This window comes from Biomphalaria glabrata, chromosome 2 (genome assembly GCF_947242115.1).
Source record: "Biomphalaria glabrata chromosome 2, xgBioGlab47.1, whole genome shotgun sequence".
Taxonomy (NCBI): domain Eukaryota; kingdom Metazoa; phylum Mollusca; class Gastropoda; family Planorbidae; genus Biomphalaria; species Biomphalaria glabrata.
The window spans coordinates 15,482,248-15,498,916 of record NC_074712.1 but is presented as its reverse complement, the minus strand read 5'-3'; the positions used below and the strand labels follow the sequence as shown (position 1 = coordinate 15,498,916).

Genomic DNA, 16,669 nt, shown 5'->3' with positions numbered 1-16,669 from the left:
CTGGAGTTTAGTTTGAATCACCACAGACTGACTGATAAGAAACTATGGTATCATTAAGTAAATTTATAACTTTTTTATTTAGTAGAAGAGATTATGTTACATTTTCGCATCATTTAAAATTATTGATGTACTTTTTTATAAATGTAAATAATGTTTGTAGTAGAATAGCTTTTAAAATAAAAAAAAAGTTTATATTAAAAAAACGTCAATAAAGAATATATATTTATTCATATGTATATATTGTAAGAGGAGAATTACATTTACAGATATAAATTTTGACATCAAAGTAAAATTGGTCTTGATGGTATTCTGCTGAAATACAATAGAGCACACACAAAAAGTAAAGAAAAAACAATCGGTATTATAATACAATTGTAGATTTTCAAGTTCAACAATGTCAAGGACACTAAATTGACCCTCAATGTTGCCAACTATTAACAAGATTACAAAGAGAGTTTGTGTTACACAAACTCAGAGGCGGCCCCCGTCGAAGTCGGATCCCTGTCGGATCTGCATATTCGCAAATAATATTCAAGAGGTGATTTAATTTTGATGTAAAATGTTTTACACGTTTCGGATGTTCCTTCAGAGTTGAAGATAATTACTTCCTAGTCCAAACCTCCCGCAGGACGACGGGGGATGGGAGCGGGCAGGGTTTGAACCCTGGGCCATCCATAAATCTGAACGACAGTCCAGCGCGCAAACCGCACGACCAGGCAGCCATCCGATGGTCAAAAGTAATAATGTTTCAAAGATTCATTTGCCGTAAATTTAAATTTAAATTTAATAAAAAAAATAGTAGATTAGTTTTAGTATATTAAAACATTACAATATTGATCAAAACGTTTGGAAATGAAAATCTACACTTTTTTTTTACACTTTAAGTTTAGAAATTGAAATTCTACATCTTAATCTAGTCTATTTTAGTCTAAACTAGATCTAGAAATTCTAGATCTAGACTCTAAAATAATTTTAATTAGAATATAAATCCAGATCTAGATATACTGTAATAAAAATCTAGATCTAGTTTAAAAAATCTAGATTAGATCTAAATCAAGATATCATTCCTTTTTTAAACGCGAGTCACATAACGAGGCTTAATAAACATTACTATACCGAGTTCTTTTTTCATTTCATTTGAAGAATTAATTCCATATAACGTCAGAGGGAAAAAAAAACACTACGTCACACGGCCTAGCTAGACTAAAAATCGCCTTCATCTATAAGAGCCATTTATCGAGTGTTCATAGACTTTGGTGCACCGAGTGCGTTCTTTAAGCATTTCATTTAAAGAATTCATTCCATATGACGTCAAAGGAAAAAAAAACACTACGTCACACGGCCTAGCTAGAATAAAAATCGCCTTCATCATTACGAGCCTTTTATCGAGTGTTCATAGACATTGGTGCACCGAGTGCGTTCTTTTAGCATTTCATTTAAAGAATTCATTCCATATGACGTCAAAGGAAAAAAAAACACTACGTCACAAGGCCTAGCTAGACTAAAAATCACCTTTATCAACACGAGCAATTTCTCGAGTGTTCATAGACATTGGTGCACCGAGTGCGTTCTTTTAGCATTTCATTTAAAGAATTCATTCCATGTGACGTCAAAGGAAAAAAAAACACTACGTCACACGGCTTAGTTAGACTAAAATATGTTTTCATTAAAACAAGCAATTTTTTCGAGGGTTAATAGACATTGGTGCACCGAGTGCGTTCTTTTAACATTACATTTAAAGAGTCCATTCATATGACGTCAAAGAAAAAAAATTCCATTACCTCACAATAGGCTAGTACCGGTACCATAAAAAAAAATGTCTTTATTTACACGAGATATTTAACTCTTAAAGTGCTGAGCTGCGTTAAAATGAGTGCTTACAAAATTGGAATTACAATTCTGATGTTTAGAGGCTAAACTACCACACGCGTTTTAAGGGTTAACGAGGGTTCATAGACATTGGTGCACTGAGTTCAAATAGATATTATTTAAAAAGGATCAAAGCCACATTGTTTTTGCGTTTTGTCTGTCAGTCGGTCTGTCCGTTATCTTGATATAAAAAAAACAACTAAAAGTTATTAAAAATTGATTAACCTTTATTTTACGTTTCAAAACATCGCAATAATTTTTAGGTATGAACACAATTGAAAAGTTTATATAATAGATTGTTCCGGATGTTTGTATAAATAGTAAAAGAAAAAGAGAATTTCAGATAAATGTAATACCGTTAATTACATTTTTTGGATGGTCTCGTATAAAAATTAGATGTACTACAGCCACGTGGAGAGATTTTCATACCTTACTTTGGTGTTTGGATTCTGTTTTCCTTAAAAATCGGAACATAATATTAACGATAATTAGATTTTTTAATGTTTTAGGTAGAAAGTTAAATGTACTGTAAGAGAGTAGTGAGTTAAAATATTTTTCATAAAAATCCGTAAAAACATTATTTCGTAAATGAGAAGATTATTTGTTTATTAATTAGAAGAGGGAGTTCAAACAATTATTTGGCGTTAGTAGATTTTTAAATAAATTCGGAAATTTCTGGCGACGATTTGTAAGAAACAAAATCCGGAACTTTCTTTATGGATTACAAAACTTCTATGTTATGTTTTACAAGAAAATTAAATGTCTAAAAAGTAATTTTCAGTAATCAATTCTAGTAAATTACTTTTTTTAAAAGCCTTATGCGATTTCAAACAATCATTAGGCATAATTCATGTTTTATAAAACAATATCCGGAACATTTTTACAATTAATGAATTATAAGTCAGTATAGAGATTTTGATTTAGCATTAATATGCTATTTACATAAAAAACGGAACAACATATTATTGATAATGTGTTTTTGCAACGTTTAAGCATGGAAATGGAATGTAATATAAGTTAGAAGAGCAAACAAACATTTGTTGGCGTTGATTAGTTTTGCACAAAAAAATCCGGAACAATCAATTTTAGATACTTAAAACTATTGAGATGTTATGGGAGGAACATTAAAGGGTAAATCAGATTTTCAATAGCTTTTAGAGTTCTAGTTTTTTAAATCTAATCGTGACGGACAGACCGACCAACAGACAAAACTCACAAAAATAAGCTTCTTTAATTCAGATGGGGGCACTAAACAAAAAATAAATAAAATCTGATTTTTTAAAAAAGTTTAAGGAATTGGTTTAGAACCTGATCATGTTGCGACGTTACGCTACTGCACGAAAATCGCTGCATAAAAAGTCCATTTAAAAAAATGTGCGTGATATTTACATACAAAGTGCATTATTAGCCTTTATAAACAAACAGAAATGTTTTCTTTTAATTTTAGCAGTTAGTTGACCAGAAAAAACGTCTTTAACTATTATTTATATTTGTTGTAAACATTTCCTGTACATTTGTAAAATATATTTGACTTAGTGATACTAAAAATACACAAAAATTGTCCATCTTTGTTAGCATATTGTAAGATTGCCTCCCTTACATTTACGTAATTGTTTTAGAATTGGTGTATTTTTATGAAAAAATCGCTTGCATAATTAATTTTATAAATTAAACGGTTTGCTTTTAGAAAACCAAAAGTAGCCGTTGCACCTAAACTTTTCAAGCCGGATTTAATGATGAAATAATATTTTTCATATCTCTTCTAGTTTTCGAGATCTGAGTGTGACAGACGGACAGACGGACATTTTGCACAAACCTAATAGCGGCTTTTTCCCCTTACGGGGGCCGCTAAAAATGAAAACTACTAAAATTCTTAGTGTTTTTTATGAATGCATTAGCCTATAGTTTTATAATGCAGCATTGTATCCGTATGTCAGATATATAAGCCCAAAGATATCATGAACTCATACTTTGTAATAACTTGCTAATAGATCTCTAAATTTTGTGCAATGGTATTCCCTCCAGATAAGTCTAATGTATAAAGAGAGTTTAGTGCTATCATTTGTAGTTAAACACCATCAATTGATGACGTCATTTAATTTTATTTTTGTAAATCATTGACAAGGTCTACACATAGATAAGATCTAGATCTAGATCTAATTCTAATTCTAATTTATTGACAAAATGATTAAATTTAATTTTACATACCTAAGAAGTTTTAGTTTGAATCCAGTTGATCTTCGTATCAAGTTTGCTTAATTATTACCGCTAGTTAGTTGCACATTTGTTGTTATGTTTTTTTTGTTTGTTTGTTTGTTGTTGTTGTTGTTTTTTGTGTTGTGCCACTGTCATAAAGTCTGATGCTTCCCATCAGTGCCGGCCCTAACAATTGCGGGTCCCAATGCGAAATAGATTGCGCGCGACCCAGTCAGGGTAGGGATAAGGTTGATAAGTGAAAATTAAGATTTTGTATTAGAAAATAAATTTGTCTTTGCATTGTATTTTTATTAAATGAAAGTTGACTGTCGTTTTTTTTTATATCGCGCGTAGGATTGGCGTTTACCATATTGTATTGTCTCCATAAAATATTTGCTATGAAAAAATAGTTGCATGTCTTTTACAGTGAGATCACATTTAGTCTATTATTTTTCAGAGATCTGAGAGGAAACAATGAATAGTAGATCTGTCTATAGGAGAGACACTGAATAGTAGATCTGTCTATAGGAGAGACACTGAATAGTATATCTGTCTATAGGAGAGACACTGAATAGTAGATCTGTCTATAGGAGAGATGTGTTTAAAAAAACAAATGATCGGTCTATTTAATAATAGGTCTGTCTATCTAAAGGTAGGTCTATCTAATGGTAGGTCTGTCTATCTAATAGTAGGTCTGTCTAATGATAGATCTATTTATCTAAAGGTAGGTCTGCCTATCTAATCTGTTGGTGCTGTGTTGTACTATATGTGACTGTGGTCTCCACTTGGACATTCCTCTGGCTGACAACTGTAGTCCTTACGCTTCTGGTGTCAATGAAAATGAGAATGCAGGCGGTCAAGGACAGGACGACAGCGCATACTGCTAATCCATAACTGTAATGGCAGCCGACATACTTTCCGTTATACTGTCCACTATTTATACATACGTTTGTCCCAAATACGACGACACTTATCAGCCAGGACACGACTAAAGGAAATACAAGCAAAATAAAAAAAAATACGTAAAAAAAAAACAAAATTTATATAATGGAAAGAACTGCATATTTATAGCCATATATCTAAATACTGTTCGATCTATTTCCATTTTTTTACACCAAACAAACTAATTTATAAAAAAAAACTAATTTATTATAATAAATAAATTAATTAGTTAACTAATTGATTGATTCACTTTTTATTTTGTTAGGGACATTGAATACTAGAATAGAAGGTGGGAGAAATAGCATGGCAGACGACCGACGGACAGCTTACTAAAACTAGAAAGACGGAAGTGAACCGCTTACTAAAACTAGAAAGACGGATCTTCTCTGAGAATAAGTCTCTGATATTTGTCAGCTGATGTAATGTTTGGATTTAGCTAGTTCTTTATTTTCAATGTAATAATAATAATAATAATGATAATATAATAATAATAATAATAATAACAATAATAATGCAGACCAGCCACATCAGCAGAAAATTCCTCAGTGGAAACTGTCAAAGGGACTACAATGAATTTTATTTCCCTTTAACGAAACTCGACCCTGGCAGCGCAAGAGAATGAATACTTGTTCGTCTCTAAATTAATAATAATAATAATCTTTATACTATAAAGTAGAAAGTAAGGCGTATGTATGTATGTATGTATGTATGTATGTATGTATGTATGTATATGTGTGTGTGTGTGTGTGTGTATGTATGTATGTATGTATGTATGTATGTATGTATGTATGTATGTATGTATATGTGTGTGTGTGTGTGTGTGTATGTATGTATGGTGTGTGTGTGTGTATGTATGTGTGTGCGTATGTATGTATGTATGTATGTATGTATGTATGTATGTATGTATGTATGTATGTATGTATGTATGTATGTATGTATGTATGTATGTATGTATGATGTGTGTGTGTGTATGTATGTATGTATGTATGTATGTATGCTGTGTGTGTGTATGTATGTATGTATGTATGTATGCTGTGTGTGTGTGTGTGTATGTAAGTATGCATGTATGTATGTATGTATGTGTGTGCGTATGTATGTATGTATGTATGTATGTATGTATGTATGTATGTATGTATGTATGTATGTATGTATGTATGTATGTATGTATGTATGTATGTATGATGTGTGTGTGTATGTATGTATGTATGTATGTATGCTGTGTGTGTGTATGTATGTATGTATGTATGCTGTGTGTGTGTGTGTGTGTGTATGTAAGTATGCATGTATGTATGTATGTATGTATGTATGTATGTGTGTTACGAAGAGAAATCAAAACTGTTTGACCAATCTTGATAAAACTTGTCATGAATGTTCCTTGGGTACTAACTGGAACCGTGACGTATGTATAGTAGCCCTTAAACAAACTTAAGACCCTCAAGCAAAATATTTGAACAACTCTATGAAAGTATTATAATTTCATCGATCTTTGATTTCATTATTTAATAAAATTAACCTTCAAATTTGTGTTTCAAAAGCATTTTTACATAAATTCGTTCCATATATCTGCAAATTTAGAAGTCCTGACGTACATTCTTTCATTAGACAAGACCGAAATGTTATACATCTCTCTATTCCTAGGTCTAAAACTCTAATGCAACTCTAAGACGATAGAACTTCTCTTTGCAAAGATAGTCTTTTACTTTAACACAGGGGTGGGCAAATTACGGCCCGCGGGCCACATGCGGCCCGCCGAGGAGTTTTATGCGGCCCGCTGACACCTACAGAAATCAGGTGTGCCCACAGTATATAGATATAAAAATGCAACTATTTTTAAAAAATATGTATGTAAATTATTGAAACTGTCTCATTATAAAAAGTTTTAAGTAAATATGTTTATTGGCTATACATCAATACACTCAATTCAAGACACAATGTCTGAGTGTTGGGTAGGCTTGGAACAAGATGGCAAGTGTAACAACTGATGGAGCTCGATCTTTGACTGAGAACCATAAACTTGAAACATGAAAGTTTGCACAAAACTGCATAAATTTAATTATAATATAGAACACGGCAATAAGGAAGTTAACCACGGGTAGTTCTGATTTAAGAATAAATAATCGAATGAGTTCGTTAGCTTAGCATGGGCAAGGCAAAGGAGAAAAATATAAAATCGCAAGGATGACATTGTTATGTTACTTGAAGGACCTTGACTGTGACTTTGTTACCAATATTTCTAATGAAGAGTGGAAGACAAAATTTCATGTTTTCTACAATCCCTATTGCAATTGATTGCTTACATATGAAATGTAAATGCATGTCAAATCTTTTCAAACAAGGCTTTTCCATTTCTACAGGCAAGCCAAAAAAAAATTGTTTTTGTCATTTTCCTTTGCTGAAAGGTGAAACTATTTCTAGTGAAATGATTAAAAGTACAACACTTATTAAGAGAAGCCGAGTCAGCTCCAGAGGACATAACTCAAAGCAAATAGAAGTCCCAGTCAGCACTACCACGGGAGTCGTATGGGTGCCAGAAGCTGCATTTCCACACTTAAAAAACTTTGCTGCGGTTCACACTATTAGGGTACACATACATCAGTTCTTCTTCTTCGTTCTCATTTTACATGTTGAAGGGTTCAGATCAGTAATCCTATATCTGAGATGAACCGCGTAGTGGCTCCCAGATCAGGCAGTTCTCCGAATAGTCTTTGGAGAGTCTTGTTCGGGTCCCTTGATTTAGTATGCACCATTGAAGGACATGGTCAGCATTTTCTGGTGATGCTCCACAAGGGCAGGCTTCGCTCGTCCCGACATTTAACTTCCGGAACATAAACTGTCTCATTCAGTGAGCAAGCATTTTTTGTGAAAACTAAACAAGTATAATCACTGGTCAATGTTGACTGACTGTCTTTTGACAGCAGTCATAGGGGTAACAACTAGTAAGATAGTTTCACAGTTAAGAAACATTATGCACGAGTGTAAGAAGTAAAATACTGCACATTAAATATAACTTTATATTTGTGGGGATATTGTGATATAAAAAGACTCAGCAATTTTAAAAAAAGTAATACAGTGTAAATATGAATTAAAAGACATCCTACACAGGAGGCTTATATATGTGTGTCCGTGTGTATATATATATAAATATTTATTTATTTATTTATTTATTTATATATACACATATATATATATGCGGCCCGCCATCCCAAACTTCTTTTAATGCGGCCCTCGATACAAAACTGTTGACCACCCCTGCTTTAACACATAAACATACTAATTATAGTCTATTCATTTCATATTTTAATCAAATTAACTTTGAAGTTTGTTTTCCTAAAGCATTTTTCATACATTCGTTCGCTATAGCTGCTAAGTCGTATTGACATACATTTTAATAGTTTCATTCATGATTCCGTACATCTAACAAAAAAAGTCACGCATGCGCAGAGCGAAGCCTCCACGCACGCGCAGAAAGAAATCTATCCAAGCCAGTATTTAACTCTAGATTAGTTTAGATCTTGGCTATCTCTAACTCAAGATCTAATTCAAAGATGATAGATCTACTTTATACTGTAACACATAATCAGACAAAATAAAGTCTATCCATTTTATATTTAATAAAATATATGTAGGTCTACAAGGAAATGTTTTTATTTGAAAAAATGGATTTAGGTCGATTAGCTATTTTGATAGCTCCATTCATACTATTTTTACATTAACGCATTCGCTATACTTATAACATTATTATTTCGTTTAATTGTTTACAAAACACACTCAGTGACTATGTCGACAGTGACACGCAAATCAAGACCCGGGGGCCGCGGGCAACATATGGTTAGTCTCTATATATAATTCTCTTCATTCCCAACCATGTGGCACACCATGATAAAGTCATCGAAAGATAACTCTTTTTTCTGTAAGTCGGACTAGAGTTACCTCATGTAACTTTCGCGGAGACAGAGAGCACGGCTCAGAAAAAGCATTCACAATTTTACTTGTTATCCTCCCTAACTAATCGTACAACTCCGTATAATATTGTTGAAAAACAAGCTAAAAGCACGTGTATTTATTCTTCTTATCCCCCCCCCCCCCCCCCCCCATAAATTAATCTTATCATAAAGACTTAACAGATTAGCAATTTGACAGCTAATACAAGGTTTCGAATCCCGGCCAATCAGTTTATTTGCTCTGAATAAAATCCCATCCGACTATCGCAAGAGCAAGAATAGACTTGCTAGTATCCACTAACAAAAGAAAACAAAACCTTACCGGCACAAAGTAAAAGCCCTGCAGCCAGCCTGTAGGTCGGAGAACTCAGTCTGTACTTAGAGCTGAATGTATACAACAAGACCAGCCAGAAGCTTAGGTTAATGGATACGAATCCAAAGATGGCGAACGCCTGCACCGCCATGACAAAGGCTGTAGAGATGTGTATATAGTTCTTCATGGTCTATACAAAACATCTATAATCTATAAGCATCTATAATCAAGCATTTTTCAGAGAGTACATTGCTTTTTATTGTACTTTAGAATTGTGTTTTGAGGAAGGCAAACAAATTGTGGTCAGTGCTGGACAGAGCAGCAGTATGTATCAAGATGTATTGAAAGTATGCTCATCAAATCAATAGGAACAATTACATCGTCTCGACTAAGAAGTCATGATGTCATGTCATTGACACCTTCATTTTATTGAATATTCCCAGAGAGCCACAGGGTATGGGTGACATTCATGATAGTTGTAACAAGTTAGGGTTGACAATACGTGACGTAAGGGTTGGCTAACATAGGGAATGGAAAGGAATTGTTGACAATAAAAGTTGGCTAACATAGGGAATGGAAAGGAATTGTTGACATTGGGGTTGGCTAACACAGCGGATGGTTTCCACGTAAAACTTCTTTGAAGACATCCAGCTTCTGTTAAATGAAAATCCAAACGTGGCCAATCGAAACATTCCACCACATACACACCCTCAAATCTTAGAAATCAAATTCTCTAAAAGTAAGAAGACTGTTTAGAATTGTGTCTATAAGGAGATTTCTTTGAGTATATATATATATATATATAATTATTAATTCATATATGGATATTATAAAGCAATAAAAAATATTTTTCATGGCTACCAAAGTTTCGACAGTTTAGTCTTGTACATTTACCAAAGCAAACTTCTCTTTACAAATTTATACTCAATGTACTCACCCACAGGTATACCGTCACGTGGGTTGCAAGAGGTCAAACTACATGATCGCCACAGTCCAATGTAAACATTATTGTCTAGATGTACGTACCAGGAAGTAGTGCAGAAAGCCAACCAACTAATGAAGGAAGAGAGAAAGAGAGACTGTGATGCAGAGAGAATGAAAGTTTAAGTGTGAATACGAGAGACAGAAAGAGAGAGGGAGAGAGAGAGAGAGAGAGAGAGAGGGAGAAAGGGAGAGAGAATGGTATGCGATATGATCAAAGCAGTTTACTATGCTATTTTAAAATGTTAATTAATTCGGCATGCTATAGTCTAGAGCAGGGGTGGGCAAATTACGGACCGCGGGCCAAATGCGGCCGCCGGAGTGTTTTATACGGCCCGCGAACACCTACAGAAATTAGGTGTGACCACAGTATACACACATACAAATGCAAATATATTAAAATATTTCTAAATATTCTCTTAAAATAACTGTAACTGTCTAATTATAAAGAGTTTCTAGTAAACGAAGATTATTCTCATTGGCTATACTTCAATACACTCAGTCTCAGGTTGCAAGTTTAACAACCGATGGAGATAGATCTTTGATTGAGAAAAACATTTTTTTTTTAAATAAAGAATATCCCAACCATAAACTTTAAACAGGAAAGTTTGCACAAAGTGAATACAATTTCAACTTAACAAATATGCAAATATGTATATATTTAAATAATCAGAGTTAAGGGGATTAACCATATGCAGTTCTGAAAAGTAGGCTACTTGAAGATATAGAAACAAAGTATTCCGATGGCTGAAATGTAGTGCATGTTCAATCCTTTTCAACAAAGCTTTCCTATTTCTCAAGACAAGCCAGTAAAAGCAGTTCCTCCCATGGTTACGCAGACCCAGCGGTGACCTACATATTTTATCTCAACTATCGTAGGCATAACCATTGTCCGAAGGTGGTAGATTTAGATTCTCTTTTCGCCGTCTACGTTTGTCATCAGCAGCGGATTTTCTTTTGGTCTCAATTGTGTATCCCGCCGCCCTTATAAGTTAGAGAAAATATATCTAGTGAAATGTTTGAGAGTACAAGACTAATTTAGATTCTTTAATTGTGTAATTTATAAAAGCAAATGTTAAGATGTCAAGATCCAGTTTTCAATACCATCAGCTCCAGGAGACACAACTCCAAGCAAATTAGGAACTGAAAGAGAAGTTCCAGTCATTTCTTCCGCGGGAGCTTTAGAATGCCAGCAGCTGTATTTCCACACTTAAAAAGCTTTGGCTGCTAAACGTTCACATTGTTTGGGTACAAATACACATGTGAACATGTACTGTTTGTGGAAACTAAGCAAGTGTAATCACAGGTCGATGCTGACTGACTGTAATTTCACAGCAATCACAAGGATAACAACTAGTAAGCTTGTATCACTGTTCGGAAACGTTACGCACTAGTGTAAACAGTTAAATACTTCACATTATGTACAGAAGTGTATTTGTGGTGAAATGTTGTGATATAAAAAGACAATAGCTATTTTTTAAATCGTGAAATAGGTTGTAATTCCTTAATTGGGAGTGTGAAAAATGAAAAGTGAATGTATAATACCGTAACGGTATAAATATGAATTAAAAGACATTATACACAGCGTATTTTTAAAGTTGTAAGTACTTAAATATATTTATCTGCTGCCCCCATTCCCAAATTTTTCTTAATACGGCCCTCGATACAAAAAGGTAGCCCACCCCTGGTCTAGAGTTAAAAACTAACATCTTCTTTACATCAGAAATTCGGTCACTATTGCAAAATTTATTGATATTTGGTTAATAATAGTGGATCTCGACATTATTTGGGTTAGGGGTGCTCTCTGTCAGCATAGGGGAGTTGTGGCCGTGGGGTAAAGCGCTTTGCGTCTAAACCGAGAGGGCTCATGTATGAATCTGGTTGAAGACAGGGATTTGAAACTTCAGAATTTTGGGTTGAGGAATAAAAGGCGATTGGTCGTTGTGCTATCTATTAGTTTTGAAAAACAAATATTGTTTATCATGTGAATCAATTTTTTTTTTATTTGCTAATGGACATCTTGAAGACAACACTTATTTGTCATAAGAATAAAACAAATTCTTACTTGCATACTTGGGCTATTACAAGTAGGATGACTACAACTTTAACCAGTGGTCTGGCTGCCTTAAAATTGTTTGATATATCCATAGTAAGCTAAGAAGTATTCTGCAAGATGAGCAATAAAAAAAAATGATAATTTTTTAAAAAATATTAAATGGTTCCACTCGGAAATGTTGCGTGTCTGCAGAGTTTGTAGTAGCTTAACAAGTCAACAGCTAACAGTGAGGACATTACTATTGTTAGGTGGGTGTACACAATTCATTGAAGTAGAAACATCAGTCTTAGCATCTCTTGAACCAGGATAGTAAAGAAAGAAATTCATTCAAGCTTTAATACATCACTTTTTCAGCGTCTCCAGCATCAAACTACTTCACTTTTTTTCCTAGATCCCAACTTTTACTTTTTTCCTAGATCCCAACTTTTACTTTTTTCCTAGATCCCAACTTTTACTTCTTTCCTAGATCCCAACTTTTACTTCTTTCCTAGATCCCAACTTTTACTTTTTTCCTAGATCCCAACTTTTACTTTTTTCCTAGATCCCAACTTTTACTTTTTTCCTAGATCCCAACTTTTACTTTTTTCCTAGATCCCAATTTTTACTTTTTTCCTAGATCCCAATTTTTACTTTTTTCCTAGATCCCAACTTTTACTTTTTTTCTAGATCCCAATTTTTACTTTTTTCCTAGATCCCAATTTTCACTTGTTTCCTAGATCCCAACTTTTACTTTTTTCCTAGATCCCAACTTTTTTTTTTTCCTAGATCCCAATTTTCACTTGTTTCCTAGATCCCAACTTTTACTTTTTTCCTAGATCCCAACTTTTACTTGTTTCCTAGATCCCAACTTTTACTTTTTTCCTAGATCCCAATTTCCACTTTTTTTCCTAGATCCCAACTTTTACTTCTTTCCTAGATCCCAATTTTTACTTGTTTCCTAGATCCCAACCTTTACTTCTTTCCTAGATCCCAACTTTTACTTCTTTCCTAGATCCCAACTTTTACTTCTTTCCTAGATCCCAACTTTTACTTTTTTCCTAGATCCCAATTTTTACTTTTTTCCTAGATCCCAATTTTTACTTTTTTCCTAGATCCCAACTTTTACTTTTTTCCTAGATCCCAACTTTTACTTTTTTCCTAGATCCCAACTTTTACTTCTTTCCTAGATCCCAACTTTTACTTCTTTCCTAGATCCCAACTTTTACTTTTTTCCTAGATCCCAACTTTTACTTTTTTCCTAGATCCCAACTTTTACTTTTTTCCTAGATCCCAACTTTTACTTTTTTCCTAGATCCCAATTTTTACTTTTTTCCTAGATCCCAATTTTAACTTGTTTCCTAGATCCCAACTTTTACTTTTTTCCTAGATCCCAACTTTTATTTTTTCCTAGATCCCAATTTTCACTTGTTTCCTAGATCCCAACTTTTACTTTTTTCCTAGATCCCAACTTTTACTTGTTTCCTAGATCCCAACTTTTACTTTTTTCCTAGATCCCAATTTTCACTTGTTTCCTAGATCCCAACTTTTACTTTTTTCCTAGATCCCAATTTCCACTTTTTTTCCTAGATCCCAACTTTTACTTCTTTCCTAGATCCCAATTTTTACTTGTTTCCTAGATCCCAACCTTTACTTCTTTCCTAGATCCCAACTTTTACTTCTTTCCTAGATCCCAACTTTTACTTCTTTCCTAGATCCCAACTTTTACTTTTTTCCTAGATCCCAACTTTTACTTTTTTCCTAGATCCCAATTTTTACTTTTTTCCTAGATCCCAATTTTTACTTTTTTCCTAGATCCCAACTTTTACTTTTTTCCTAGATCCCAACTATTACTTTTTTCCTAGATCCCAACTTTTACTTCTTTCCTAGATCCCAACTTTTACTTCTTTCCTAGATCCCAACTTTTACTTTTTTCCTAGATCCCAACTTTTACTTTTTTCCTAGATCCCAACTTTTACTTTTTTCCTAGATCCCAACTTTTACTTTTTTCCTAGATCCCAATTTTTACTTTTTTCCTAGATCCCAATTTTAACTTGTTTCCTAGATCCCAACTTTTACTTTTTTCCTAGATCCCAACTTTTATTTTTTCCTAGATCCCAATTTTCACTTGTTTCCTAGATCCCAACTTTTACTTTTTTCCTAGATCCCAACTTTTACTTGTTTCCTAGATCCCAACTTTTACTTTTTTCCTAGATCCCAATTTTCACTTGTTTCCTAGATCCCAACTTTTACTTTTTTCCTAGATCCCAATTATGGAATGGAAGATATGCTTACGATAGAGTAAACATTTTTTTAACTAAATGATTTTGTGTAGATCTAATCCTGGTTTTGTCATACTATGCAAGGTCTTAACTTCCATTTCTGATGACTAGAAAAAGTAATGCGGCAGTTGATGACGTAGACGAGACTTCACCATCACCTTTCTCTTAGTTAGTCCAGTAGTTCAAGGAACACCTATTCAGGTAACGCGGTACACAGCCTTACTTTGTTGAATCGTTGGGGCACTACATAAGATCTGTTGACAGACTTTCTTCATTCCTCTCTGTCTTGTGCATTGAAAATCTGAGTCAACTAAGTTCTAGTGTAAATGAGATTTCCCGATTGAAAATGCGGTTCTTGTTCTGCCCATGCGACACCTTCACAGTTGGTCACACTAAAGTCTATGCTTAATATCGCCCAACTTTTTTCTGTACTACTGGAAACACTACTGTGGCAATTATACACACAAAATATCTATACCTATCATTTGTTTCGTCCAAAATAAAGCTCATTTATTTATTTACTAAAAGAATTGTTAATTAGAATTGAAGAATCACGGCAACTAATGTAGAAGTTGGCCCGTACACTTTTAGTCATTCATCACACGACGCTATCTTGGGTAGAACTGCTAGTTCAAAACATAGGACACATAACTCACAATGACTAAGGGCTATAACTCACATATAACTAGTATTAACAAGAAGAGAACTATGGGGAAGTGATTACGTTGTTCAATAAGACATTCTATAACCTAATAATGTTAGATTCAAAGTGTTACAGTCTACATGTACACGTGTGTAACATTCTATAACCTAATAATGTTAGGTTCAAAGTGTCATAGTCTACATGTACACGTGTGTAACATTCTATAACCTAATAATGTTAGGTTCAAAGTGTCACAGTCTACATGTACACGTGTGTAACATTCTATAACCTAATAATGTTAGATTCAAAGTGTCATAGTCTACATGTACACGTGTGTAACATTCTATAACCTAATAATGTTAGGTTCAAAGTGTCACAGTCTACATGTACACGTGTGTAACATTCTAAGACTTAACAAACTTTTACAAGTTTAGAGAGTTGTGCTAATGGAATAGAATTTGATCTACCAAGGAAAAGTGATAGTAGTGGACATAGTGATACTAGGACTAGATGGCAAGGACTCGCAATACTTATAGAAAACAAAGCAACAGTTCGATCAGTAGATCTAATTGCAACAAGGAGAGAGCCAACATTCACAGCAGATTTTAACTACACTACAAGTTTTTAACTCTTTCTCTCCGTAATTATCTCTGTAAGTTTTTTGAGGGAATTTTTCATTTTGCTCATTACTATTTTAATACCATGTTATGATTAAGCTTCAATAGTTTTGTCGTTTGTTATAAGAAAATGTTTTATTTGGTCTAGAATAAAGCAGAATGCAGGCTCTTTTTATACAGAACAGTTTATTAAATCAAACTTTAATTTTACTTAATGACGTCAAATCAACGATAGTATCGTCAATTAGGAGAAAAAGAGTTAAGTACTAAATACTGTAATAGTAATAGATAGATAGATAGATAGATAGATAGATAGATAGATAGATAGATAGATAGATAGATAAAGATGGATGGATGGATAGATAGATAGATAGATAGATAGATAGATAGATAGATAGATAGATAGATAGATAGATAGATAGATAAATTTAACTCAATTGTTAACCTGACTCGATATCCTAACGAAGTTTTTCAAACAAAGGAAACACAATTGTGCTATCCCCAAACAAAACTGTCTATGCAATCTAAGCTGTTACTGTGTGTAGCCTACAACCAATCTTAATGAAAGTATGGTTGTAACTCAGACCACTTAAGTCACGTAAATGTTACACTGGTCTATTTTAAAATTGTCACCAGGAATGGACAGAAGTGCAGCAGAGGGTAGGTCGCAGTGACCAGGATATAATCTTACCGCCAGCATTACTGAAAAGAAAACAAAAGCATGGTGCCTAAACACAGGCCACTGTCCAGTAACATGGAGATAACGAAGAGCCTTTGTATTTTGTGGTCTACGCGTTTGTTTCCTTCCCATGATGCTCAAGTGAAGTTAAAGTCGATTTCCGTGCTTTTTTGT

At 33.7% G+C, this 16,669-nt stretch overlaps 1 protein-coding gene across 1 annotated transcript; it reads right to left on the bottom strand.

The window, feature by feature from the left end:
- Positions 1 to 1,368: 1,368 nt before the first annotated feature.
- Positions 1,369 to 16,412, bottom strand: LOC106065817 (uncharacterized). Its single transcript, XM_013224720.2, has 5 exons — positions 16,262 to 16,412; positions 12,308 to 12,408; positions 10,199 to 10,314; positions 9,271 to 9,420; positions 1,369 to 5,053 (listed from the first exon to the last, which is right to left on the bottom strand). Exons 2-5 carry the CDS (start codon positions 12,388 to 12,390, stop codon positions 4,800 to 4,802), a joined length of 603 nt encoding a protein of 200 aa, XP_013080174.2. The 5' UTR covers positions 12,391 to 12,408; positions 16,262 to 16,412; the 3' UTR covers positions 1,369 to 4,799.
- Between the last annotated feature and the right edge of the window lie 257 nt (positions 16,413 to 16,669).

Bases quoted from the DNA above. Each gene is read 5' to 3' on its own strand.
- LOC106065817 (XM_013224720.2), bottom strand. From the start codon at position 12,390: ATGGATATATCAAACAATTTTAAGGCAGCCAGACCACTGGTTAAAGTT. The intron at 9,421-10,198 runs GTGAGTACATTG...ACATCTCTACAG, and splicing joins ACGTGACGGTATACCTGTGG to CCTTTGTCATGGCGGTGCAG. The intron at 5,054-9,270 runs GTAAGGTTTTGT...TATTTCCTTTAG, and splicing joins AGGGCTTTTACTTTGTGCCG to TCGTGTCCTGGCTGATAAGT.